Raw genomic sequence first — 26,749 nt, 5'->3', positions numbered from 1 at the left:
CACTACATAGGAGCATGCGTAAGAGGAAAATAAAGCACAAATAGTCACAAGGGTAGTCACTTGGGTGAAATGTTGTGTATTTTGTAAAAATTACATCAGTTGTATGTTTTTCATAAAAATTCTGGTGGCAACTTCTGCAGTTGTGGCGTGTGTCATTTCGCAAATGGGTTTCGAAGTCCTCTAATGCCAAGAGGGGAAGTAAAAAAAGGCCTCCCATGCTTCTGGTAGGTGCCTCAGTTGAGGAAGCGCTGAGTGAGGGTGGCGAGAGGGGTCTCACAGGAAGTCACACTGGAGAAGTGTGTGAGGCGCGTTTTACATGGGAAAAGGGTTAAACAGGCAGCGGCCTGTTAAAATGGGATATTAAAATCAAATCAGTGCTGTTTAAGGGCCCTAGAGACCATTCCCGCCTGTTGCAGGCGGGACTGATTCAGGTCAATCAGACACACCGAGGTTAAAATGGCGTGGTGGCAGGAACCAAGCGGGGGTCGCGAACCCCAGGTTTTGCAATTTTAACCCCCCGCATGCCTAAAAGCCCGCCTCATGGCCAAATGAAAATCGAGGCCCATGTATCCATAATGACCATTGTATTAACAGCCACCATGTATCTTTACTGACCACTGTATTATCAGCCCCCATGTATCCTTACTGACCATTGTATTATCAGTCCCCATGTATCCTTACTGACCACTGTATTATCAGTCCTCATGTATCCTTACTGCCCATTATATTATCAGTCCCCATTTATCCTTACTGACCATTGCATTATCAGTCCTCATGTATCTTTACTGACCATTTTATTATCAATTCCCATGTATCCTTACTGAACATTATGTTATCAGTCCCCATGTATCCTCATTGACCATTGTATTTACAAATGGTAAACTGTGCTTGAATAATCTACTGGAATTTTTTGAGGATGTAACTAGTAGAATAGATCAGGAAGAACCAGTGGATGTTGTGTATTTGGACATTCAGAAGGCTTTTGATAAGGTCCCGCATAAGAGATTAGCGTGTAAAGTTAAGGCACATGGGATTGGGGGCAAGGTATTGACTTGGATAGAGAATTGGTTGGCAGACAGAAAGCAAAGAGTTGGAATAAACGGGACTTTTTCCGAGTGGCAGGCAGTGACTAGTGGGGTACCGCAGGGATCAGTCCTAGGACCCCAGCTATTCACAATATATTTTAATGATCTAGACGAAGGAACTAGATGTAATAACTCCATTTGGAGATGACACAAAGCTGGCTGGGCGTGTGTGCTGTGAGGAGGATGCCAAGAAACTCGAGTATGATTTGGACAGGTTGGGTGATTGGGCAGATGCATGGCAGATGCAGTATAATATGGATAAATGCGAGGTTATCCACTTTGGTGGCAAAAACAGGAAGGCATTTTACTATCTGAACGGCAATAGATTGGGAGAAGGGGAAGTGCAACGAGAGCTGGGTGCCCTTGTGCACCAGTCGCTGAAGGTAAGCATGCAGGTGCAGCAGGCGGTTCAGAAGGCAAATTGTGTGTTGGCCTTCGTAGCGAGAGGGTTCGAGTACAGGAACAAAAATGTCTTGCTGCAATTGTACAGGGCCTTGGTGAGACCACACCTTGAGTATTGTGTGCAGTTTTGGTCGCCTTATCTGAGGAAGGATGTTCTTGCCATGGAAGGAGTACAGCGAAGATTGACCAGACTGATACCTGGGATGGCAGGAATGACGTATGAGGAGAGATTGGGTCGATTGGGCTTATACTCGCTGGAGTTTAGAAGAATGAGAGGGGATCTCATCGAAACTTATAACATTCTAACAGGACTAGACAGTCTAGATGCAGGAAGGATATTCCCGATGTCGGGGGAGTCCAGAACCAGGGGTCACAGTCTAAGGTTAAACGGTAAGCCATTTAGGACAGAGATGAGGGGGAATTTCTTCACCCAGAGTGTGGTGAACCTGTGGAATTCTCTAGCACAGAAGGCAGTTGAGGCCAATTCATTAAATATATTCAATAAGGAGTTAGATATATTTTTTAAGGCTAAAGGGATCAAGGGATATGAGGAGAAGGCAGGGACAGGGTACTGAGTTTGGATGATCAGCCATGATCTCATTGAAAGGCGGAGCAGGCTCGAGGGGCCGAATGGCCTAATCCTGCTCCTATCTTCTATGTTTCTATATTATCAGTCCCCCTATATCCTTACTGAGCATTGTATTATCAGTCCCCATGTATCCTTACTGACCATTGAATTATCACTCCCCATGTATTCTTACTGGCCATTGCATTATCAGTCCCCAGATATCCTTACTGACCATTGAATTATCACTCCCCATGTATTCTTACTGACCATTACATTATCACTCCCCATGTATCCTTACTGACCCTTGAATTATCACTCCCTGTGCTGTCTCTCGGTAGCAATTTATGTTAGTTTTCCAGTTAATTCAGGGGTTTGAGTAAGTTGGGTCGATTCCCATTGTGTGCTGCCACCTAGTGGCTATTTGGTACCTAGCAACTGCAGTAAAAGTGCAGTAAAGTGCTGTAAAGCACAGTAAGTGCAGTAAAGTAAACTACAGACCTACAGCGGCACATGCTCTGGGAAGTTGTATTGTTCCCATGCCTGAGTCCTGGATATTATTTGTCTGTAAGTACTTGAGAATGTTATAGATGATTAGTGTACACTGTATGTTGCAGAAAATGTTTAGTTTGTAACTTTTCTCTGTAAGCAAACTTACACAGATAGCCGTGAAGTGCTCGCTCTCTGTCTAGCTGGTTAACTAGTAGCTGTATTTTGATGCACTATGTACCGGGCTAATTTAAAGAGAATGCCTTCCAGTTTGCTAAATGTATATTCACAGTAAGCTGTGTTTCCACGTGTTTGGTAATTTACATGCCAAATGTACTGTGTTGCTCAGGCTTACCTAAATTTGTGTATGCATATCAGTTATGCGCTTGTATACTAATGTGTGCTTCCATTTCTGTGTTGTATTTCAGTTTTACAATAAGAATCCTTCAGTAAAGCTTTACAAGAAAAGTCAAGCCTTGTGATTTTATTGGGAAGGTATCAAGTTGTTAGCTATCTGTCTAGCTCTGCATAGGAACGCGCTGCGAGGGCAGAAAAGTAAAAAGACAACAGCACAGCGGGCTCAAGCACAAGAAGATACCACTCAGCTACCATGAGTCTACGCTCAGGAAGACAATATACCATAGAGGACGTCGACCAGCCAATCGAGAAGCATGAGCCTCTCCGAGCAAACGATGCCATGTCACAGTCCTCTAAAGCATCCTGTAGATCATATCGGCGGTCCAGCAGACCGTCGTCATCGACAGCTTCTGCAGCCGCCAAAGCATGTGCCAAGGCAAAAGCTGCCCAGGCTCAATTGTCCTTCGCTGAAAACGATGCTAGGGTGATGAAGCAGAGAGCTGACCTCGACGCCAGTCTCCACATTCTCCAAAGCCAGAGAGCTGCTGCTGCCGCTAAAGCTGAAGCCGCAGCTTATGAAGCAGGTGAGGAGAACGAAGGCGGGGAGCCCAGCCATGAAGCATATGTTCTAGAACAGCCCCTCAGTCCAGTGCAACGTACAAGTGAGTATGTCCAGCAACACTCCAAATTGTTCTCCAAGGAAACATCCAGCTATCTCGACGCAGAACCAGCTACTCACCACAGTAGCAAACAGCCTGTTTTTGGAGACACTGAGCTTAAAGGAGAAGAAACAAGTAAGGCTTACCTGCAGAGACCTCCACAGCACTCGGCCAATCCAGCCAAGCAGTCCTCACCCGAGCCACAAGGTGCACAAGAGCTCGCTAGGTACCTTATCCGCCGAGAATTGTTAAGTTCAGGCCTTCTAGAATTTGATGACCATCCTGAAAATTATTGGTCATGGAAAGCGTCCTCCCTGAGTACCACCAAGGACTTGAATCTGTCAGCCAGAGAAGAACTAGACTTGATGACAAAGTGGCTCGGAACTCAGTCGTCAGAACAGGTGAAGATAATTCGCTCAGCGCACGTCCGCAATCCCACAGCAGGCCTCAACCTGGTTTGGCAACGTCTCGAAGACTGTTATGGGACACCAGAAGTCATTGAACACGCACTGCTCAAGAAGATTGAGGACTTTCCGAAGCTAACCAGCAAAGATAATGTCGAGCTCCGAGAACTGGGCGACATTCTCCTCGAACTGGAGTGTGCCAAGGGAGAAGGTCACCTGATCGGCCTCTCGTATTTGGATACAGCTCGTGGGGTAAACCCAATAGTGGAAAAGCTCCCCTACAACCTTCAAGAGAAATGGATAGCTAAGGGATCCAAGTACAAGGAGGACAATGGAGTGGTATATCCCCCCTTCTCTCTCTTCTCCAGGTTCGTCCAACAACAGGCAAAGGTGAGGAATGATCCAAGTTTCACTTTCTCCACCCCCAGCAGTTACGCTCCTTCGAGAACAGAGAAACCCACAAAGTACAGCAATAAAGCCTCTGTGAGCGTGCACAAAACAAATGTTCCAGCCGAACCCTCAGTCAACCAATCCAGTTCTGCTGGGAATAAAGTGGATGACCCAGATCGTCAGTGTCCAATACACAAGAAGCCCCACCCACTCAAAAAGTGTCGAGGCTTTAGAGACAAGCCTATTGATGAGCGCAAATCATACCTGAAAGAGAATCGCATCTGCTTCAGGTGTTGTGGGTCGACTATGCACATGGCAAAAGACTGCAAGGTGACAATCAAGTGCTTCGAGTGCAACAGTGAAAAACACATCGCAGCCCTGCATCCAGGTCCTCCTCCTTCAACCACTGAGAGTGCTGTGGTTGACAAAGAGGATAGCGGGGAGCAAAGCAAAAGCACATCTTCCTCAGTCACCTCCAAGTGTACAGAGGTTTGTGGAAATGCAAGTAGCCCACGCTCATGCTCCAAAATCTGCTTGGTTAAAGCATATCCTGCAGGGAGAAAGGAGAAGGCAATCAAAATGTATGCAGTGCTTGATGAGCAAAGTAACAAGTCTCTAGCGAAGACAGAATTCTTCAATCTCTTTGAAGTCAAGGCCAGCGCAGCTCCGTACACGCTAGAAACCTGTGCAGGGACAACAGAGACTACGGGTAGGAGAGTTGGGAACTTCATGATTGAGTCCATGGATGGGAAACAACAGCTTCCCCTCCCCACCTTAATTGAGTGTGACATGATGCCAGACGTTAGGACAGAAATTCCCTCCCCAGAGGTCGCACACCATCAGCCCCACCTACAGCCAGTTGCCAACAAGGTTCCAGCTGTGGACCCGGACGCTCCAATCCTCCTGCTCTTGGGAAGAGACATCTTAAGGGTGCATAAGGTGCGTGAGCAAATCAACGGGCCCCACAATGCTCCTTATGTGCAGCGGCTTGACCTGGGATGGGTCCTCGTGGGTGGAGTTTGCCTGGGAACAGTCCACAAACCAGCGGGTGTCAACGTGTATAAAGCAAATGTGTTGCACAAGGGTCGCACATCCTTTCTCAGCCCATGCCCAAACAGGATCCAGGTAAAGGAAGACTACGATGGCATGACGCAGCATCATAGGTCAACCTCCTCTGCCTGTGAGGAAGAGGCAGGCCTCACTGTGAGCACAGACAGCCTAGGATGCTCAGTGTTTGAAAGGTCCAAGGATGATGACAAGCCAGCACTATCCATGGGCGACAAAGCTTTCCTAACGATCATGGATGAGGAGGTTTACCAGGAGGATGGACACAGCTGGCTGGCACCCTTACCATTTCACTCTCCCAGACGCCATCTTCCGAATAACAGGGAACAAGCTATGAAGCGCCTCTGCTCACTCAGGAGAACACTGGAAAAAAGGCTAGAAATGAAGGGCCATTACATAGAGTTCATGCAGAAGATGCTGGACAACGACCAAGCCGAGCCTGCTCCACCTCTGGAAGAAGGTAAAGAACACTGGTACCTGCCAACATTCGGTGTGTATCACCGACAAAAGCCAGACCAGTTACGATTGTGTTTGATTCAAGTGCTGAATGTAAAGGAGTGTCTCTGAACGATGTACTCCTCAGCGGCCCAGACCTGAACAACACCTTGCTGGGAGTTCTTCTGCGGTTCAGGAAAGAACCTGTAGCCCTGACAGCAGATGTGCAGCAAATGTTTTATTGCTTCGTCGTCCGAGAAGACCACAGGGACTGTCTCCGCTACCTGTGGCATGAGGACAACGACATCAACAAGAATGTGATGGAGTACAGGATGAAGGTCCATGTGTTTGGAAACAGCCCTTCACCTGCTGTGGCTATCTACTGCATGAGGCGAGCCGCTCAGAAAGGTGAGCAAGAATATGGCTCCGATGCGAAGCATTTTGTTGAGAGACAGTTCTATGTTGACGATGGTCTTACCTCGGTTACCACACCTGAAGAAGCAATAGATCTCCTGACAAGAACCAGAGCGATGTTGGCAGAGTCCAACCTGAGACTACACAAGGTAGCATCGAACAGTGGACAGGTGATGGAAGCCTTCCCTGCAGAGGACCGTGCTAAGGATCTGAAGGATTTGCACCTTGGAGTGGATCATCTCCCCCTTCAATGGAGCCTGGGGCTCTCCTGGAACCTGGAAACAGACAGCTTCACATTCCTGGTGTCCCGTGAAGAAGGGCCATTCACACGGAGAGGCGTCCTGTCCACAGTCAACAGTTTGTACGACCCTTTGGGGGTCGTAGCTCCCATAACAATGCAAGGAAAAGCATTAGTACGGGAACTCTCATCGGATCAGAGTGAGTGGGATGCTCCACTCCTCCCAGAAAAAGAAGCAAAATGGAACCTATGGAAGGAGTCCTTGAAGGCTCTCAAAGACCTGCACATAGAGAGGTGCTACATTCCAGGCTCGCTGTCTTCAACACAGAGAAGAGAGCTGTGCATCTTCTCAGACGCTTCCACAGTAGCAATAGGAGCTGTGGCCTACTTGAGAGCAGCTGACACCGATGGGAAATACGATGTGGGATTCGTTATGGGGAAGTCCAAGTTGGCCCCTCGGCCTGCCCACACCATTCCACGTCTCGAGCTTTGTGCAGCTGTGTTGGCTGTTCAACTGTACGAGTTGATCAGAGACGAGATTGACATCGATGTGGGCGCCGTCAAGTTCTTCACGGACAGCAAGATTGTACTTGGTTACATCCACAACTCCACAAGAAGGTTTTATGTGTATGTTTCCAACCGGGTGACTCGTATCAGATGATCCACTCACCCTGACCAGTGGTGCTATGTCTCCACAGACCTGAACCCTGCAGACCATGCTACCATGTCTATACCAGCAGCACACCTACAGCAAAGCAGTTGGTTCTCGGACCCCTCTTTCCTGTCTAATGTCAACACAGAGGAGGCTCCTGAGTCCAATCCCTTCACCCTTGTGGAGCCTGAAGCTGATACTGAGATTCGGCCTGAAGTTACGATCCTGGTCACCAAAGCCTCAGAATCTCAGTTGGGCTCACAACGCTTCGAGCGATTCTCAAGCTGGAGAACACTCCGCCGAACCACAGCCCGACTCATTCATGTAGCAGCATCCTTCAAGTGGAATTCGGACAACATAGAAAGCAAAGGATGGAAATGTTCTAAAGAATTCTCCAGCACAAGTGAGCTTTCACAAGCCAAAGGGGTGATCATTCGCTCTGTCCAGCATGATGTCTTCAAGGAGGAATTCAAATGCCTTGAAGAGGGACAGACATTCCCCAAGCAAAGCCCACTTAATAAGCTCAACCCAGTTACAGATGAAGATGGTTTGCTCCGGGTCGGAGGGAACATATCATCCGCAGACTTGTCAGGAGAAGAAAAGCACCCTCTGATCATCCCGCGCACCCATCACATTGCCACACTACTCGTGAGATACTATCATGAGCAAGTGGCTCACCAAGGACGACACATAACAGAAGGAGCTATCCGAGCAGCCGGATACTGGATAATCGGGAGCAAGCGTCTGGTTTCTTCCGTTATCCACAAGTGTGTTACCTGCCGCAAGCTACGAGGGAGGTTAGAGGACCAAAAGATGGCAGACTTGCCCGCTGACAGACTCACTCCAGAGCCTCCATTCACCAATGTGGGCCTTGACGTCTTTGGGCCATGGACCATCATGACGCATTGCACAAGAGGAGGTAGTGCAGGCAGCAAGTGCTGGGCGGTGCTCTTTACGTGCATGTCTACCAGAGCTGTGCACATTGAGCTGATCGAATCCATGTCAACAGACAGCTTTATCAATGCACTGAGGAGGTTTTTCTCAATCCGTGGTCCAGCCAAACTTCTCCGCTCTGACAGAGGGACTAACTTCGTGGGTGCCTGTAAGGAGTTGGACATCCACACGGACGATGCAGCGGTAGAAAGCTACCTCCAAAAGAAAGGATGCACGTGGGTGTTTAACCCCCCGCATTCATCCCACATGGGTGGTTCATGGGAGAGGCTCATCGGTGTTGCCAGGCGTATTCTGGATGCTATGCTGCTTCGGACGGGACCTACTCGTCTCACACATGACGTCTTAAGCACTCTCATGGCTGAAGTCATGGCGATCATGAATGCAAGACCCCTGGTGCCGGTGTCCACCGACCCAGACATGCCTGCAGTCCTCACCCCAACGATGCTCCTGACTCAAACGATGAGTGCTATTTCAGCCCCCTCTGGAAACTTTGACATGGCTGAGCTGCACAGGAAGCAGTGGAAGCAAGTCCAGTGTCTTGCAGACATTTTTTGGAAGAGATGGGGAGGAGAGTATTTGTCCATCCTACAGAGCCATATGAAATGGACAGAAGACAAGCCAATTGTCAAAGTGAGAGATGTTGTCTTGCTGAAAGACAGACAAGCACACAGAAATGAATGGCCAGTGGGACTGGTTGTCAAAACTCTGCCGAGCAGGGACAAGAGGTTCCGCAAGGTGGAGGTGAAGATTGTCAAGGAGGGGACTGTCAAGGTGTTTCTGAGGCCAGTCTCCGAGATCGTAGTCCTCCTTTCTGAAGAAACCTAGAGAACGGATTCTGAGTATGTTTGCAGCCAAAGGACGTTTTCTTTAGGTTTATTTTGTATCTGTAGTGGTACAATGGAATTGTACCAAGCGGGGAGTGTGCTGTCTCTCGGTAGCAATATATGTTAGTTTTCCAGTTAATTCAGGGGTTTGAGTAAGTTGGGTCGGATCCCATTGTGTGCTGCCACCAATGGCTATTTGGTACTTAGCAACTGCAGTAAAAGTGCAGTAAAGTGCTGTAAAGCACAGTAAGTGCAGTAAAGTAAACTACAGACCTACAGCGGCACATGCTCTGGGAAGTTGTATTGTTCCCATGCCTGAGTCCTGGATATTATTTGTCTGTAAGTACTTGAGAAAGTTATAAATGATTAGTGTGCACTGTATGTTGCAGAAAATGTTTAGTTTGTAACTTTTCTCTGTAAGCAAACTTACACAGCTAGCCATGAAGTGCTCGCTCTCTGTCTAGCTGGTTAACTAGTAGTGCATCAAAATACAGCTATGTACAGGGCTAATTTAAAGAGAATGCCTTTCAGTTTGCTAAATGTATATTCACAGTAAGCTGTGTTTCCACGTGTTTGGTAATTTACATGCCAAATGTACTGTGTTGCTCAGGCGTACCTAAATTTGTGTATGCATATCAGTTATGCGCTTGTATACTAATGTGTGCTTCCATTTCTGTGTTGTATTTCAGTTTTACAATAAGAATCTTTCAGTAAAGCTTTACAAGAAAAGTCAAGCCTTGTGATTTTTATGGGAAGATATCAAGTTGTTAGCTATCTGTCTAGCTCTGCATAGGAACGCGCTGCGAGTGCAGAAAACTCCCCATGTATTCTTACTGACCATTGCATTATCAGTCCTCATGTATCCTTACTGACCATTTTGTTTTCAGTCCTCATCTATCCTTACTGACCATTCTGTTATCTGTCCCCATGTATCCTTACTGACCATTATGTTATCAGTCCCTATGTTTCCTTACTGACCATTGCCTTATCAGTCCCCATGTATCCTTACTTACCATTGAATTATCAGTCCCTAAGTATCCTTACTGACCATTGTGTTATCAGTCCCCATGTATACTTACTGACCATTGTGTTATCAGTCCCCATGTTTCCTTACTGACCATTGTCTTATCAGTCCCCATGTAGCCTTACTGACCATTGTGTTTTCAGTTCCCATATATCCTTACCGACAATTGTGTTATCAGTCCCGATGTATCCTATACTGAACATTTCATTATCAGCCCCCATGTATCCTTACTTACCATTGCATTATCAGTCCCGATGTATCCTTACTGATCATTTTGTTAGCAGTTCCCATGTATCCTTACTGATCATTGCATTATCAGTTCCCATGTATCCTTGCTGACCTTTGCATTATCAGTCCCCATGTATCCCTACTCACCATTGTATTATCGATCCCCATGTATCCTTACTGTCTATTGCATTATCAGTCCCCATGTATCCTTACTGACCATTCCATTATCAGTCCCCACTTATCTTTACTGACCGTTGTATTATCAGCCCCCATGAACCCTTACTGACCATGCATTATGTAAATTAAGCTGCTCACTTCACATTCATTCTGTGAGATTGTGGGATTCACTGTTTCTGTTTTTGACAATAGTGTTTAAAATAATGTTTTGGTTTTGGATCAACTCACTTGATATGAATGCCACGTTGCTTTTAATATATTTTGCAATAGAAAGTGATGGAGTGAAAGGATTTTATCATTGTGTTTGTTCAGTGAGTGTAATTAATGTTAGTCAGTGTGTAGTTTAATTGCCTCACTGGAGAGCTCCCTCAGGCTATAAATGGGACAGTTTTCAGTGTGTCCATCAGTGTTTGACTGAGTGTGGTCTCCAATACAAACAGCAACTATTGGATCGCACAGACAATGGGTTACATGTTCTGGGAGATTCCACCTGAACTCCGAGTACTGTGGGCAGTTTTCGATGTTCAAAGGATTTATTACCCGCTCCTCGCTGCTGTTGGTGTTCCTGGTGAGCCATTATTTCAGCAATTATTTCTGTAAACAATGTTTTACTGTATTTACTGCCCTTGCCCTTTAGACCCGGTCATTAATTGTATACAGTTTAATTCTGTTGTTCTGTGGCTGGTAATGCACCATGTTTCTGCCATGTCATGTTTGATCAGTTGCCAATTCACTGCTCCCAGTTAAATGATCAGTTTGTATATTTCTCGACTTGCTTTCACCGAAAGTCTTTTACAGGATTTGACTGTTATTTGATTTTTTTTACACAAGAAATGTTATTGATCGATTCTCTTAATTGAACCGCCTGCAGTCTGCTCTCTGCACTGAAACCTGGTATCGGATCAGAAATATGTGTTCAGGGGTAATAGGAGTTTTAATGTTCGCTGGATATAGTTAATATCTATGATATGTGGAAACCAGCGCTGCCAGATAGATCACAAATACACTGAAATATGGGACAATATCCACTAATAATTCAGCTCCAAGCAGCTGTCTTACTTTCCACCGTCTCCCGCTCTGCCTCATGGTCACTGACTGCAGATGCTCAGGACAAGATTAAACTGTAATACATGTTCCAGTAAAATGTTTATTCAGTTATGTTTGAACTGATTTATTTACATTTTTCAGACACAGTTCAGGAGATCTTGGTGAGGTCCGCACAGACTGTCCAACATCTACTGTTGGTGAAAATTATTCCAGCCGATTAAAAACGATGGACCGAGTCATGAAATCTTTATATATTTCCAGTCTGATAATCCCTTTAGCAACTGGTGATAATTCAGTTCTTACAGCAGGTGGAAGGCAGCAGGTTCACACGGTTCCAGCTGTGTGCAGACACATTCTGAATCCCCACCATGACACCTTACAGGGAATTACATAGGATATACGGCAGAGAAACAGGCCATTTATGCTCCATGCATTTATGCTCCACATGAGACTCCTCCCGTCTTTTCTCATCTAAATCTATCAGCATAACCCTTTAGTCCCTTCTCCCTCATATGGTTGTCTAGCCTCTCCTTAAATGCACCAATACTATTCGCTTCAACCACTCCTTGTGGTAGCGAGTTCCACATTCTCACCACTCTTTGGGTAAAGACGTTTCTTCTGAATTCCCTATTGAATTTCCTGCTGACTACCTTATATTGATGGCCTCTATTTATGCTCTTCACCGTAAGATGAAACATTCTCTCTGTATCGACTCTGTCAAAACCTTTCATAATTTTAAAGACCTCTATTAGAGACAAGAGAAAACAGACCTAGCCTGTCCACCCTTTCCTGATAGGTATACCCTCGCATTTCTGGTATCATTCTGGTAAATATTTTCTGCACCCTCTCCAGTGAATCTATATCCTTTTTTGTAATACGGCAACTAGAACTGTACACAGTACTCTAAATGTGGACTAACCAATGTTCGATACAGGTTTAGCATAACTTCACTATTAGTCATAGAGTTATACAGCACAGAAAGAGGCCCTTCGGCCCATCGTGTCTGCGCCGTTCATCAATCCCTGTCCAGTCTAATCCCATTTTCCAGCATTTGGTCCATAGCCTTGTATGCAATGGCATTTCAAGTGCTCATCCAAATGCTTCTTGAATGTTGTGAGGGTTCCTGCCTCTACCACCCTTTCAGGCAGTGAGTTCCAGATTCCAACCACCCTCTGGGTGAAAATGTTCCTCCTCAAATCCCCTCTAAATCTCCTGCCCCTTACCCTGAATCTATGCCCCATTGTTATTGACCCCCCTACTAAGGGTAAAAGTTCCGCTTTATCTACCCTATCTATGCCCCTCATCATTTTGTACGCCTCAATCAGGTCCCCCCTCAGCCTTCTTTGTTCCAAGGAAAACAACCCCAGCCTGTTTAGTCTTTCTTCATAGCTGAGGCGCTCCATCCCCGGCAACATCCTGGTGAATCTTCTCTGCACCCTCTCCAAAGAAATCACATCCTTCCTATAGTGAGGCGACCAGAGCTGCACACAGTGCTCCAGCTGTGGCCTCACCAGCGTTTTGTACAGCTCCATCATAACCTCCCTGCTCTTATATTCTATGCCTCGGCTAATGAAGGCAAGTATCCCATATGCCTTTTTAACCACCTTATCTACCTGTTCCGCTGCGTTCAGGGATCTATGTACATGTACACCAAGGTCCCTCTGACTCTCTGTACTTCCTAGGGTCCTACCACTCATTGTGTATTCCCTTGCCTTATTTGTCCGTCCAAAATGCATCACCTCGCACTTTTCAGGGTTAAATTCCATTTGCCACTTTTCCGCCCATCGGACCAACCCGTTTATATCGTCCTGTAGCCTGAGGCTTTCCTCCTCGTAATTTACCACCCCACCAATTTTCGTGTCATCCGCGAACTTACTGATCATACCTTTTACATTCTCATCCAAATCATTTATGTAAATCACAAACAGCAAGGGACCCAGCACCGATCCCTGAGGTACCCCACTGGACACAGGCTTCCAATCACAAAAGCAACCTTCGACCATCACCCTCTGCCTCCTGCCACTCAGCCAGTTTAGGATCCAACGCGCCAAGGCACCCTGGATCCCATGGGCTCTTACCTTCTTGACCAGTCTCCTATGCGGGACTTTGTCAAAAGCTTTGCTGAAGTCCATGTAAACCACATCCACAGCATTTCCCTCATCCACACACCTAGTCACCCCCTCGAAAAATTCAATCAGATTTGTCAGACATGATTTACCCTTGACAAAGCCATGCTGACTATCCCCGATTAATCCTTGCCTCTCCAAGTGGAGACTAATTTTGTCCCTCAGAAGTTTTTCCAATAATTTCCCTACCACAGATGTTAGGCTCACTGGCCTGTAATTCCCTGGTTTATCCCTGCTACCCTTCTTGTATAATGGTACTACGTTAGCTGTTCTCCAGTCCTCTGGTACATCCCCTGTGGCCAGAGAGGTTCTGAAAATTTGTGTCAGAGCCCCTGCAATCTCCTCCTTTGCCTCATACAGCAGCCTGGGATACATCTCGTTCGGGCCTGGGGATTTATCCACTTTTTGGCCTGCTAAAACCGCTAGTACCTCCTCCCTCTCGATGCTAATATGTTCAAGTATGTCACAGTCCCCTTGCCCGATTTCTATGTCTACATCGTCTTTCTCCATAGTGAACACAGATACAAAAAATTCATTTAAAACCCCACCTACATCATCTGGCTCTACACACAGATTGCCACTTTGGTCCCTAATGGGCCCTACCCTTTCCCTGGTTATCCTCTTGCCCTTAATATACTTATAAAACATCTTAGGATTTTCCTTTATTTTGCTCGCCAGTGTTATTTCATGGCCCCTTCTCGCTTTCCTAATTTCTTTTTTAATTATGACCCTGCACTTTTTATACTCCTCTCGGGCTTCCTCTGTCTTTAGTCTTTTGTAACTGCCAAAAGCCCCCCTTTTTTTCCTAATGCATTTTTGTATATCCCTTGTCATCCAAGGTTCCCTTTGCTTGTTGGTCCCACCCTTGACCTTTACAGGAACATGTTGGCGTTGTACTCTCTCTATTTCCCTTCTGAAAGTCTCCCACTGTTTTGATGTGGATTTTCCTAAAAGTAGCTGCTCCCAGTCCACTTTGGCCAGATCCTGCCTTATCATATTAAAATCGGCCTTCCCCCAATTTAGAACCCTTATTTCCGGGCCGTCTTTGTCTTTATCCATGACCACCTTAAATCTCACCGAATTATGGTCACTGTCGCCAAAATTCTCTCCTACTGACACTTCCACCACTTGCCCAGTTACATTCCCTAGAATTAGGTCCAGTACCGCCCCCTCTCTTGTAGGACTTTCTACATGTTGGCTCAAAAAGCTCTCCTGGTTGCACTTTAAGAATTCTGCACCCTCTAAGCCTTTCACACTCTGACTATCCCAATTAATATTGGGGAAGTTGAAATCCCCCACTATAATTAACCTATTATTTTCGCACTTCTCTGAGATTTGCCTACATATCTGTTCCTCTATCTCCCCCTGACTGTTTGGGGGCCTATAGTACACTCCCAGCAAAGTGCTTGCCCCCTTTTTGTTCTTAAGTTCTACCCATATGGCCTCATTAGAGGAACCCGCTGATATATCATCCCTTCTTACAGCAGTAATTGACTCCTTAATTAATATTGCAAACCCCCTCGCCTTTTACACCCCCCTCTGTCTCGCCTGAAGATTCTATATCCCGGAATATTGAGCTGCCAGTCCTGACCCTCCCTCAACCATGTCTCCGTGATAGCAACAATATCATACTCCCATGTGTTCAACAACAACTTCAGTTCATCCACCTTATTTGCAAGACTCCTTGCATTAAAATACAGGTAGACTATCCTTTATCCGAAAACCTCGGGACCAGCCGAGTTTCGGATAAAGGAGAATTTCGGATTTCGGAAGGTGGGTCGGCGGGGGTCCGCGGGGTGGTCGGCGGGGGTCCGCGGGGGGCTCGGCGGGGGGTCGTGCGCACGGCTTACGCTGACGCTCAGCGTAAGTCAGTCGGGGTCGGCGGGGGTCGGGGCCGGCGGGGTCCGCGGGGGGGTCGGCGGTTGTCGGGGCTGGCGGAGTCGGCGGTTGTCGGGGCCGGCGGGGTCCGCGGGGGGGTCGGCGGTTGTCGGGGCTGGCCGGGTCGGCGGTTGTCGGGGCCCGCGGGGGGGTCGGTGGTTGTCGGGGCTGGCGGGGTCGGCGGTTGTCGGGGCCGGCGGGGTCCGCGGGGGGGTCGGCGGTTGTCGGGGCTGGCGGGGTCGGCGGTTGTCGGGGCCGGCAGGGTCCGCGGGGGGGTCGGCGGGGGGTCGTGCGCACGACTTACCCTTTATCCGAACTTCCGAAACCGGAACCCTCTAAAAACCGAAGGTTTTTTCGTTCGTACGCACGACTTACGCTGAACGAAAAAACCTTCGGTTTTTAGAGGGTTTCGGTTTTTGGAAGTCCAGATAAAGGGTAGTCTACCTGTAGATGCCTTCCAGCCTTGCCATATTCCCTTTTGCCTTCACATATTTTCTCTGCCTTCCCAGCTGACTTGTTTTTTCCTCCGTATTTGGCTGTAAATCACCCCCTACTATAGCTAGACTCTGTATCCCATCCCCCTGCCAAGTTAGTTTAACCGCCCCCCCAGCAGTGCTAGCAAACCTCCCCGCAAGGATATTGGTCCCCCTCTGGTTCAGGTGTAAACCGTCCGACTTGTACAAGTCCCACCTTTCCCAGAAGCAGACCCAGTGATCCAGGAAACTAAAGCCCTCCCTCCTGCACCATCCCTTTAGCCACGCATTCATCTGTTCTATCTTCCTTTTCCTATACGCACTAGCACGTGTCACCGGGAGTAATCCAGAGATTACAACCTTTGAGCTCCTGCTCTTTAATCTTCGACCTAGCTCCCTAAATTTTTGCTGCAGGACCTCATCCCTCTTTTTACCTATGTCGTTGGTACCTATGTGGACCACGACCTCTGGCTGTTCACCCTCCCCCTCCAGAATGCCCTGCAGCCGCTCAGTGACATCCTTGACCCTGGCACCAGGGAGGCAACAAACCATCCTGGATTCACGTCTATGGCCACAGAAACGCCTATCTGTTCCCCTTACTATAGAATCCCCTACCACTATTGCTCTCCCACACTTTTTCCTCCCTTCCTGGGCAGCAGGAGCACCCCCAGTGCCAGGAAGTTGGCTGCTGCTGCCTTCCCCTGGTGAGTCATCCCCCTCAACAGTATCCAAATCGGTATACCTGTTTGAGAGGGGAATGGTCACAGGGGTCTCCTGCACTACCTGCCTGCTTCTATTGCTCCGCCTGGTGGTCACCCATTTCCTTTCTTCCTGTGCAGCCCTTACCTGCGGTGTGACCAACTCACTAAACGTGCTATCCACGTCCCTCTCAGCATTGTGAATGCTCCACAACCCATCCACCCGCAGCTCCAGCGCCTCAATGCGGTCTGCTAGTAGCTGCAGCTGGATGCATTTCCGGCACACGTGGTCATCAGGGGCACCGGCAGTGTCCCTGAATTCCCACATAGAGCAAGAGGAGCATAACACGGGGCTGGGCTCTCCTGGCATGACTTACCCTTTAATTAATTTAAATTAATTCACTATCACCAATTTAAGATATCTCTAAGGCGCTTGTATAGTCTACCTACAGTCCCTGCTACACCAGAAAAGACCCTAGTAACTATAAACTACTATTGTTTTAATTCTATCCCTCTAGAAATAAACCCTAGTACTTAGTTTTATTTTTTAATGGCCTTGCTAACCTGTATCGCAACATTTATTGATTTGTGTATTTGTACTCTGAGATCCCTTTGTTCCTCTGCCCCACCGAGACTCGGACCCTCCAATTGATAAGTGAACTGCCTATTCTTCCAAACCAAAATGTTATATTTATCCGTGTTGAACTTCATTTGCAAATTATATGCACATTCTGCAAGTTTATTAATGCCCTCCTGTAATGTGCTGCAGTCCTCCTCAGCATTGACTACCCCCCCCAATGTGGTTTCATCCTCGAATTTAACAATTAATTCCAGAGTCTAAATCGTTAATGTAAATTGTGAACAGCAGTAGCCTCAGTACTGATCCTTGAGGAACACCACGACACACCTTCTGCCACAGTGAAAAGCTAGCCTTTACTCCTACTCTCTGCTTTCTGTCTTGAAGCCAGCTAGCAATCCATTCTGCCACCTGTCCCCTGACACCGTATTCTCTGACGTTACTCATCAGGTCTTTTGAAAATTCAGTTAAATTACATCTACTGCATTACCATTGTCTATTCTCTCTGTTATCCTTCAGAAAAATCAATAAAGCTGGTCAAGACTTACCCTTTTGAAATCCATGCTGACTACTCATTATTATATTTTTGGTTTTTAGACATTCTTCTTTTTTCTCCTTTAGTTGGGATTCCATTTTTTTCCTGCCACTGATGTTAAGCTGACTGATCTATAATTCCCTGGACATGTTCTATCCCCCTTCTTAAATGTCGGGGTTATGTTAGCTACCTGCCAGTCCTCTGGCACTATACCATTTTCTAACGAATTATTAAATATGCATAGTAATGCCTCTGCTACCTCTTCCCTAGATTCTTTAAAAATGCCTAGATGCAATCCATCTGGACCATGGGTTTTACCCTCTTTGAGTTTGATTAGTTTATTAAATAATACCCCCTTTGTTAATTTGAAAGCATTTATCTCATTACTAATCTCATCATCCAATGTCATGTCCACCTGTTCTACCATCCTGGTGAATACAGGAGCAAAATAATTATTTAATATTTCTGCCATCTCTCTATTGCTACTTGTGGTATTATCCCGACTATCCCTTAATGGCCATATTTCCATCCCAACCTTCCTTTTTATTGATGTGCCTGTAAAATATTTTACTATTTTGTTATATGTTCCTTGATAATTTAATATCAGGGTTCCTCTTTGCCTCCCTAATTGATTTTTTAAACTTTTCTCCTAATATTTTCCTATTCTCCTTTATCATTCACTCCCCTGCTGTCTATGTACTTAATGTGTGCCTCTTTCCTTACCCTCATCTGTCCCCTTATCGCTTTAATCATCCACGGAGTCTCAAGATTGTTTAGTTTTTCTTTCCTTTTAGCGGAATATATTTTTCCTGCACTCTGTTGAACACCGTTTTAAATGGTTCCCATTTCTGTTCTATATCGTTATTTGCCAATATTATTGCCCATTTTATCCCAATTTCTATTCTCAGCCCTTCAAAATCAGCATTTCTCCAACCTATTAACCTGCTTTTCGTCGCAGAGTGCCCATGATCTACCCATCCCCTGCCCATTCCCTGCCCATCCCCTGGCCAGCCCCTGCCCAGCCCCTGCCCAGCTCTTGCAGTCACAGTGTTGATATGGTTTGTCCTGTTCAGCTTCTGGTCAATAGTGATCACCAAGTGTTTATGATTGGGGACTCGGTGACTTTCAAGGGGTGGTGGGTGATCTTTGTGTTGATCAATATAACTAATACTTATGCCTCTGGCTTGTTACATGCCGCATATCAGCCCAAGCCTGGATGTTATGCCGATCCTGCTGTTGGAGCTTTTGTAAATGGCGCTGAAAAACGGCAGAATCATCAGTGAGTGGATCCACCCCTGACCTTATGATGGCACAACGTCATTGATGAGGGAGCTGGAGGTAGTTGCTCTGAGGACACTTCCCTGAGGTATGACAACAACGACCACTTTCCTTGCAGCAGATATGACCTCAGCCATTGGAGAATTCCCCCCTTAGACCCCCATTGAAACAATGTCTGTATAAAGGCTGTGATGAGGTTTGCATTCGGGTGCCTCTGGCAGGACCCAAACTGAGTATCAGTGAGCCGGGTATTACTGGGTCGATGTGAGTTCATGGCACTACTTATGACTCCTCAATCACTTTACTGATAATTCATAGAAAAATGAAGGGCAGTAATTGATTACTTCATATTTGCCACAACTTTGTTTATAGGATACACCTAGGCAATCTTTCACTTTGTCTGGTAGATATCAGTATCATAACCGGAAAACTAGGTGAGGGACATGCCTCACACTGAATTTCAAATTCCAATTTTACAGTCTTTGGCGCTCCATTTACCACGACTTCTCTGCAGCTAGCGATCTGCTCCATCACGCACTCACCTCCACCTTTGATGTCCCTGTCCCCATTAAACCTTGACTCTCTCTGGTCATTCCCCCTGGTATGGTCCTCACCTCCACTTCCTTAAGCCCAAGCGACACATACATGAATGACTATGGCAGTCAAGTAGCTTAACCATTCATCGCCTGATCTGGTTGGATCACATAAAGCACTATCGGGTCCTCAACTTCACCTCCAACAACAAGTGTGAGGACCTCATGAACTTCTTTGTCACAAAGATTGAGACCATCCGTTCAGCTGCCTCTGACACTTCCCTCCCTTTCCCTAGCCCACTGGGCCAAACCTCCCTTAAAGTACACCCGCCATAGCCCTGAACACGCATATTGTTCCAGTTTCTCCCCTCATTCGCCTCAGCCCCTGCCGAACTCATCTTGTCCGTGAGACCCACCTCCTGCTCCCTCGATCCTATTTCCACCTAACCACTGACTGCCCAACTTCCCTACCTGGCCCCCATGTTATCCAGTATTGTTAACCATTTCCAGTCCTCGAGTACTGTCCCCTCCCCCACGCATCTGCCGTCATCACACCCCCGCATCAAAATACCAACCCTTATCTCCTCTGTCCCTATAAACTATTGCCCCATCTCAAATTTTCCAGTCCAAAATCATAGAACATGTTGTTGCCTCCTAAATCCATGTCCATCTTTCCTGCAAATCCATATTTGAATTCCTCCAATGAGTTTTTCACCCCTGTCACTGTACTGAAGGGGCACTTATAAAAGTCACAAATGGAACCCCAATGTGACTGCGGCTGTGGTAACCAACCCTCCTGATCCTTCTCAACCTGTCTGCAGCCTTTGGCACTGTTGACCCCGCCATCCTCCTCCAACGCCTCTCTACCGTCGGCCAGCTGGGTGGGACTGCACTCGCCTGGTTCAATTCTTATCTATCCAGTCATAGCCAAAGAATCTCCAGTAATGGCTTCTCTTCCCGCTCCCTCACCGTTAACTCTGGAGTCCCTCAATGACTTATCTCTGATTGGTCTCACTGCTTCTCTGACATTCAGTACTGGATGATCAGAAACTTCCTGCAAATAAATACATAGAAGACCAAAGCCATTGTCTTCGGTACCCGCCAAAAACTCCATTCCCGAGCCACCAATTCTGTCCCTGTCCATGGCAACTGTCTGAGAATGAATCAGATTATTCGCAAACTTGGTTTCATATTTAACCCCGAGTTGTGCTTCTGACCACATATCTGCACCATCACTAAGACAGCTTACTTCCACCTCTACGACCCGACACTGCCACTGCCTCAGCTCATCTGCTGCTGAAACTCTCATGAATGCCTTTGGTACCTCTAGACTTGACTATTGCAATGCTCTCCTGGCTGGCCTCTCATCTTGCACCCTACATATCCTTGAGCTGCCCATAAACAAACTCACACCAAGTTCTGTTAACTCATCACCCCTGTGCTCACTGACCTACATTGGCTCCCGGCCAGGCAATGCCTCCATTTAAAAATTATTTTCCTTGTTTTCAAATCCCACCGTGGCCTTGCCCTTCCCTATCTCCGTAACCTGCTCCAGCTCTCCAAGACTTCACGATCCCTGCGCTCCTCCAATTCTGTCCTCTTGCAGTCCCCGATTTTAATCACTCCACACTTGATGGCCGTGGCTTCAGCTGCCCAGGCCATAGCTCTAGAAATCCCCATCTAAAGTCTCTCCTCCTTTAAGACGCTCCTAAAAACCTATCTCTTTGGCCAAGCCTTTGGTCATCTGTCCTATTATCTCCTTACTTAGCTCGGTGACAATTTTTATTTGTTAACACTCCTGTGAAGCACCTTGGGACGTTTAATTACGTTAAAGGTGCTTTGTTGCTTTTGTTGTTGTTGTCAGTGACATCACCGGAACAGCTGGCGAAGAGAGCGGCGAACTCTGGTGTGCAGGTCTTCAGCACTACACCCGGGATGTTGTCAGGGTCAACAACCTTCACTGTGTCCAGTTCATTCAGCTGCTTCTGAACATCACGTGGACTGAAAAGCATTAGCTGGGTGCTGTTCTCTGTGATGGGGAGATCTCAGGAGGAGTAACCTGGCCCATCCATTCAGCATATTTGACAGAAAAGACATTCAATCACATCGAACTCCATTCGTGCTATCAGTGCAGGTTTTCCCTATGTTTGAGGGTGGTGATGTTTATGCAGCTATCTCCTTCTGTCAGTTACATAACTGTCCACCGCCAATCTTCACTGGGTATGATTGAACTGCAGAGTTTTGCTCTGATCCCCTCTTGTGGGACCACATAACTCTGCAGGTAGCCTGATCCCTTTGGTCTTTAGTGTGCAGATAGCACTGTGTGATACCTTCATTAGGTTTGTATCTCAATCTGAGGTGTGCCTGGTTCTGCTCCCGGCACCTCCCTCTACACTGAATTACGATTGGTCTCATGGCTCAGTTCTGAGGAAAGGTCATCGACCTGCATTGTTAACTTTATCATTCTCTCTCCACAGATGCTGCCTGACCTGCTGAGCGTTTCCAGCATTTTTTGTTTTTATTTTTGATTTCATGGCATGAATGTCATAATGGAGTGAGGGATGTGTCAGGCCATTAGGTTGCAGATTGTGGTGGTTTACTAATCTGCTGCTTGTGATCCACAGCGCCCAGTGGAGACCCATTCTGGGGTCACTGATCCGTCCCACTGACCCTGGTGCAGGCCCATTGTGGGGGTAACTGATCCATCCCTCTGACATTGGATGTTCCACCTCACTACTTGATGGAGGAGCTCCACACGATGGAGATGGGATGCTGTTTTCACAAGGACTGTGCAGCCATTTCTTCTACTAATTTTATCGTGGACAGTCATTCTGTGACTTGTAGTTTGTAGAAGATCAGGTCAAGTAGGTTACTCCCTTGTGGTGGTTCCCTCACCAACTAACACAGGCCCAGTCTGGAAGCTGTTACCTTCAGGACTCCCCCAGCTCAGCCAGCGGTGGTACTCCAGGTCACTCTTAGGGTTGGGCTTGGAAACCCGCACCCAGCGTGCATTCTGGGAACTTGCTTCCCTGAGAGAGTCTTCCAAGTGAATTTTATCAGTTCATCGGCAGCAGGTTTCTTTGACCTGAAACCTTGAGATGTCATGAGCTCCAGAGCCGATGCTTTGGATTCCCAAGGGATTCCCACCCGGCAGTATATAACTGCCCCATCACCACACCAAGTCCCGCACCCCCCTCACCGCCAACGCGGATCATTGGCACCTGGTGCCCCAAATCCTCATATTAAATCTCCTCATCCTTCTGTTTAAATGCTTTAATGGTCTTGCCGATCCTTCTCTCTGTAACTTCATCCAGCCATACAGCGGCCCTGCCCACCACGAACTCTGCATTCCTGTAACTCCATTCAAACTCTCCTCCCACTCCAATGGTCTGCCCCTGACCCCAGACCTCTTGCCCACCCTCCTCTCTCTTCGCTCCACTAGCAGCGGCCAAGAATTCAGCCGCCCAGAGCTCATGTTCAGTCATATGCTGCCTAAATCCTTCTTTCCCTCCTCCTGCCTCTCTTCTGTTAAGGCCCTTCATAAAGTTTTTGGTCACTCGACCTAATCTCTCTATCTTCGGCTTAGCATTCAATTCTCGTTTATGTGTTTTCCCCTTATTAAAGCCGCTCTATAAGCATAGAAGTATAGAACCATAGAAATTATGGGACTGAAGGAGGCCATATGGCCCATCATGTTTGTGCAAACCGAAAATGAGCTATCCAGCCGAATTGCACTTTCCAGCTCTTAATCCATTTAGGTTACGTTACTTCAAGTGCATATCCAAGTACATTTTAAACGTGAGGCAGCATCTGTTGAGAGAGAAACAGAGTTAACTTTTCAGGTCGATGACCCTTCGTCAGAACCAACCAGTTCTGACGAAGGGCCATCGACCTGAAATGTTAACTCTGTTTCTCTCTCAACAGATGCTGCCTGACCTGTTGAGTATTGCCAGCAATTTCTGTTTTTATTTCAGATTTCCAGCGTCTGCAGCATTTTGCTGTTGTAATTTTTAAATGAGATGAGCGTTTTTACCTCTAACACCCTTTCATGCAGCGAGTTCCAAGCCCCTGCCACCCTCTGGGTGAAAAAAGTTCAGCTCAGCTCGCCTCGAATCCTCCTACAAATTACTTTAAATCTTTGCTCCATGCTTATTGACCTCACTGCTATAGTAAATAGGTGCTTCCTATCCACTGAATCTAGGCCGTGCATTATATTATACACCTCAATGAAGTCTCCCCTCAATCTCCTCTCTTCCATAGAAAACAACCCCAGCCTATCCAATCTTTCCTCATAGGCAAAATTCTCCAGTCCTGGCAACATCCTCGTAAACCTCCCCTGCACCTTCTCTGGTGTTATCACATCCTTCCTGTAATGTGGTGACCAGAACTGTACGCAGTACTCTAGCTGTGACATAACTAGTGTTTTATACAGTTCCAGCACAACCTCCCTGTTCTTAGATTCTATACCTCGGCTAAAATACCTCGGCTAATAAAGGAAAGTATCCCGTAAGCCTTCTTAACCACCTTACCCAACTGTCCTGCTACCTTCAGCGATCTGTGGACATGCACTCCAATGTCCCGCTGTTCCTCTACACTTCTCAGTAACCTACCATTTATTGTGAATTCCCTTGCCTTGTTAGCCCTCCCCAAATGCATTACCTGATACTTCTCTGGACTGAATTCCATTTGTCACTCTTCTCCCTACCTGACCACTCCATTCCTACCTTCCTGCAGTCAACAGATAGATTCCTTGCTATCAATCACACGGCCAATTTATGTCTCATCTGCAAACTTCTTCATCATGCCCCCTACATTGAAGTCTAAATCATTGATATTTACCACAAATAGGAAGGGACCGAGTACTGGAAACCCACTCGAAACAGCCTTCCACTCACAAAAATATCCGTTGACCATTGCCCTTTGCTTCATGCCACTGAGCCAATTTTGTATCCCACTTGCCATTTTCCCTTGGATCCAAAGGGCTTTGACTTTTCTATTGCAAATTGCTGTGAAATTAATTACGGACTGAATCATTTCTTGTTAACAATTATTTTCAGTCTTGGTTTACTTAAAATATTGCCACCACTGGTTCATTCAATCTTCACCTAACACCGACACATCCCTCCCAGTGGTTAACTCAGTCTTCATCCAACACCCACACATCCCATCGACTGGTTCATTCAATCCTGACCCAACACACACAAGTCCCATCCACTGGTTCATTCAGTCCATGACCCAACAAACACACGTCCCAGCTATTGGTTCATTCAGTCCTGACCCAATACCAACACGTCCCATCAACTGGTTCATTCAGTCCTGACCCAATACCAACACGTCCCATCAACTGGTTCATTCAGTCCTGACCCAACACCCACACGTCCCATCCTCTGGATCATTCAGTCCTGACCCAACACCCACACGTCCCATCCACTGATTCATTGTCCCGCTGCTTGTCAGGCTGCCACTGGGGGCACTGTGCACTCTCTAGTGCTCCTGGCTATCGCCCCGTGTCCCGCTCGGTTTCACTGTTTGTTTACATGTTTTTTAAATTCATAATTGAATTTCCCTAGCATCTAATAGGGATGCCATCTGTTACTAGGATACAGTAAGTGCCACACTTCAAAAATCATTCATTAAATGTAAAACGCTTTGGGAAACAAGACTTTCGTTGTTTTTTTCGAAAACTGGCCTCTGATTTTCCACCGAAGTGAACTTTAAAAAAAGTGAACCAGTTCCCTTTGGAGCGAATCACAGCCCAGCCTAAACATTCTTCTCCAAGGTGCACACATGCACAGTTTCCAGCAGGGTCACTGGAGAGTAATGAGGACTAGAAACCCTGGGTTATTGTCGTTCCTAACACAAGGTCATTGAGGCCATTGTAGATTCCAACTGCCAGCACCATCCAGGCGGGGAATTGGAGCTCGTTTCCTGCTACACCAGGGCGGTGTTTTACTATAAACCCTTTCTCCAGCAGAACGTACTGACACTGGTAAAGTCATTAGAGTGTGTCCCTGGATTCAATAATAACGCTGCACATTTCACCCTGAATTCGATCATTGCTGCTGTTGCTCTCAGTCTGAAGAATAATTTCCCTGTTTTTCTCTTCCTTACAGTGAACTTAGTGACGATTGTGATTCTGTCTCGGGGAAGGTGCGGTCTCTCCAAATGTGTCACCTGTTACCTGGTGTCCATGGCAGCGGCGGACCTACTGGTCGTCATCACTGATCTCATATTCAGGCAGATTCCTATTCGTTATTGGGCTCAGTTTCAGTTCATTTGGAAGATTAAAGTGTGTAATATCCATGCCATCCTGCTTTACTCAGTCACAGACTGTTCTGTCTGGTTCACAGTCACTTTCACCTTTGATCGATTTGTGGCCATTTGTTGTCAGAAGATGAAAATAAAATATTGCACTGAGAAAACGGCGGCTGTGGTTCTTGGAACAGTGAGTGTGCTGTTCTGTGTAAAGAACACTTTCTGGTACTTTATGTATGGAGGTGGATATACGATTGGTAATTATCCCTGGTTTTGTGATGTAGGATTGGAAGTTATTCAGTCACCAGTATGGGGTGTAATTGAATTACTTCATTATATTTTAACCCCATTTGTTCCATTTGTTCTGATTATGCTGGTCAATGCTTTAACCGTCAGACACGTATTAGTGTCGAGCAGAGTCCGCAGGAGACTCCGGGCCCACAGCAGCGGGCAGAGTCCCAGTGACCCAGAGATGGTGAAGCGAAGAAAATCCATCATATTACTGTTTGTTATATCTGGGAATTTTATTCTGTTATGGGCAGTGTTTCTGTTGTATTCTGTGTGTAGCCGATTGTATAAGTTAGACTTGATGCCTGTGCATCTACCTCAATATGTACAGGAACTGGGATTTATGCTTCAGCTGCTGGGTTCCTGCACCAACACGTTTATTTATGCCGTGACCCAGACTAAATTCAGAGAGGAGTTGAAGAATGTGGTGAAATATCCCTTTACTGTAATTGCTAAATTCATTAAATATTGAGAAGAGTTTGCACCATCACAATGTGTTGGTCTAGTGTTCTGCCCAATCCCCTCATCTTGGTGATACACACAGTGAGGCCTGTTTTCATCTTTCACCGCTTGGATTCAGCGACTGACAGGAACGGTAGAGGTGGCGAAGGCCGTGGAGATCAGTCCCGCTGGATTCCTGCTGGTTTTTAGCCACGCAAAGTCCTCTGGAGCGGCCTGGAGCGGGTTTATGAAGCTCCG

The 26,749-nt window shown here is 46.6% G+C and overlaps 1 protein-coding gene across 1 annotated transcript; it reads left to right on the top strand.

Annotated features, from left to right (window-relative positions):
* Nucleotides 1–10,793: 10,793 nt before the first annotated feature.
* LOC147119866 (putative G protein-coupled receptor 139) lies at nucleotides 10,794–26,529 on the top strand. The gene is made up of 2 exons (XM_085983787.1): nucleotides 10,794–10,930; nucleotides 25,621–26,529. Exons 1-2 carry the CDS (start codon nucleotides 10,825–10,827, stop codon nucleotides 26,520–26,522), a joined length of 1,008 nt encoding a protein of 335 aa, XP_085839913.1. The 5' UTR covers nucleotides 10,794–10,824; the 3' UTR covers nucleotides 26,523–26,529.
* Nucleotides 26,530–26,749: the final 220 nt, after the last annotated feature.

This window comes from Somniosus microcephalus, chromosome 4, assembly GCF_052327205.1.
Source record: "Somniosus microcephalus isolate GS21.2 chromosome 4, FLI_Smic_1.0, whole genome shotgun sequence".
Taxonomy (NCBI): Eukaryota; Metazoa; Chordata; class Chondrichthyes; order Squaliformes; family Somniosidae; genus Somniosus; species Somniosus microcephalus.
This window is presented reverse-complemented; position numbering and strand designations above follow the sequence as displayed.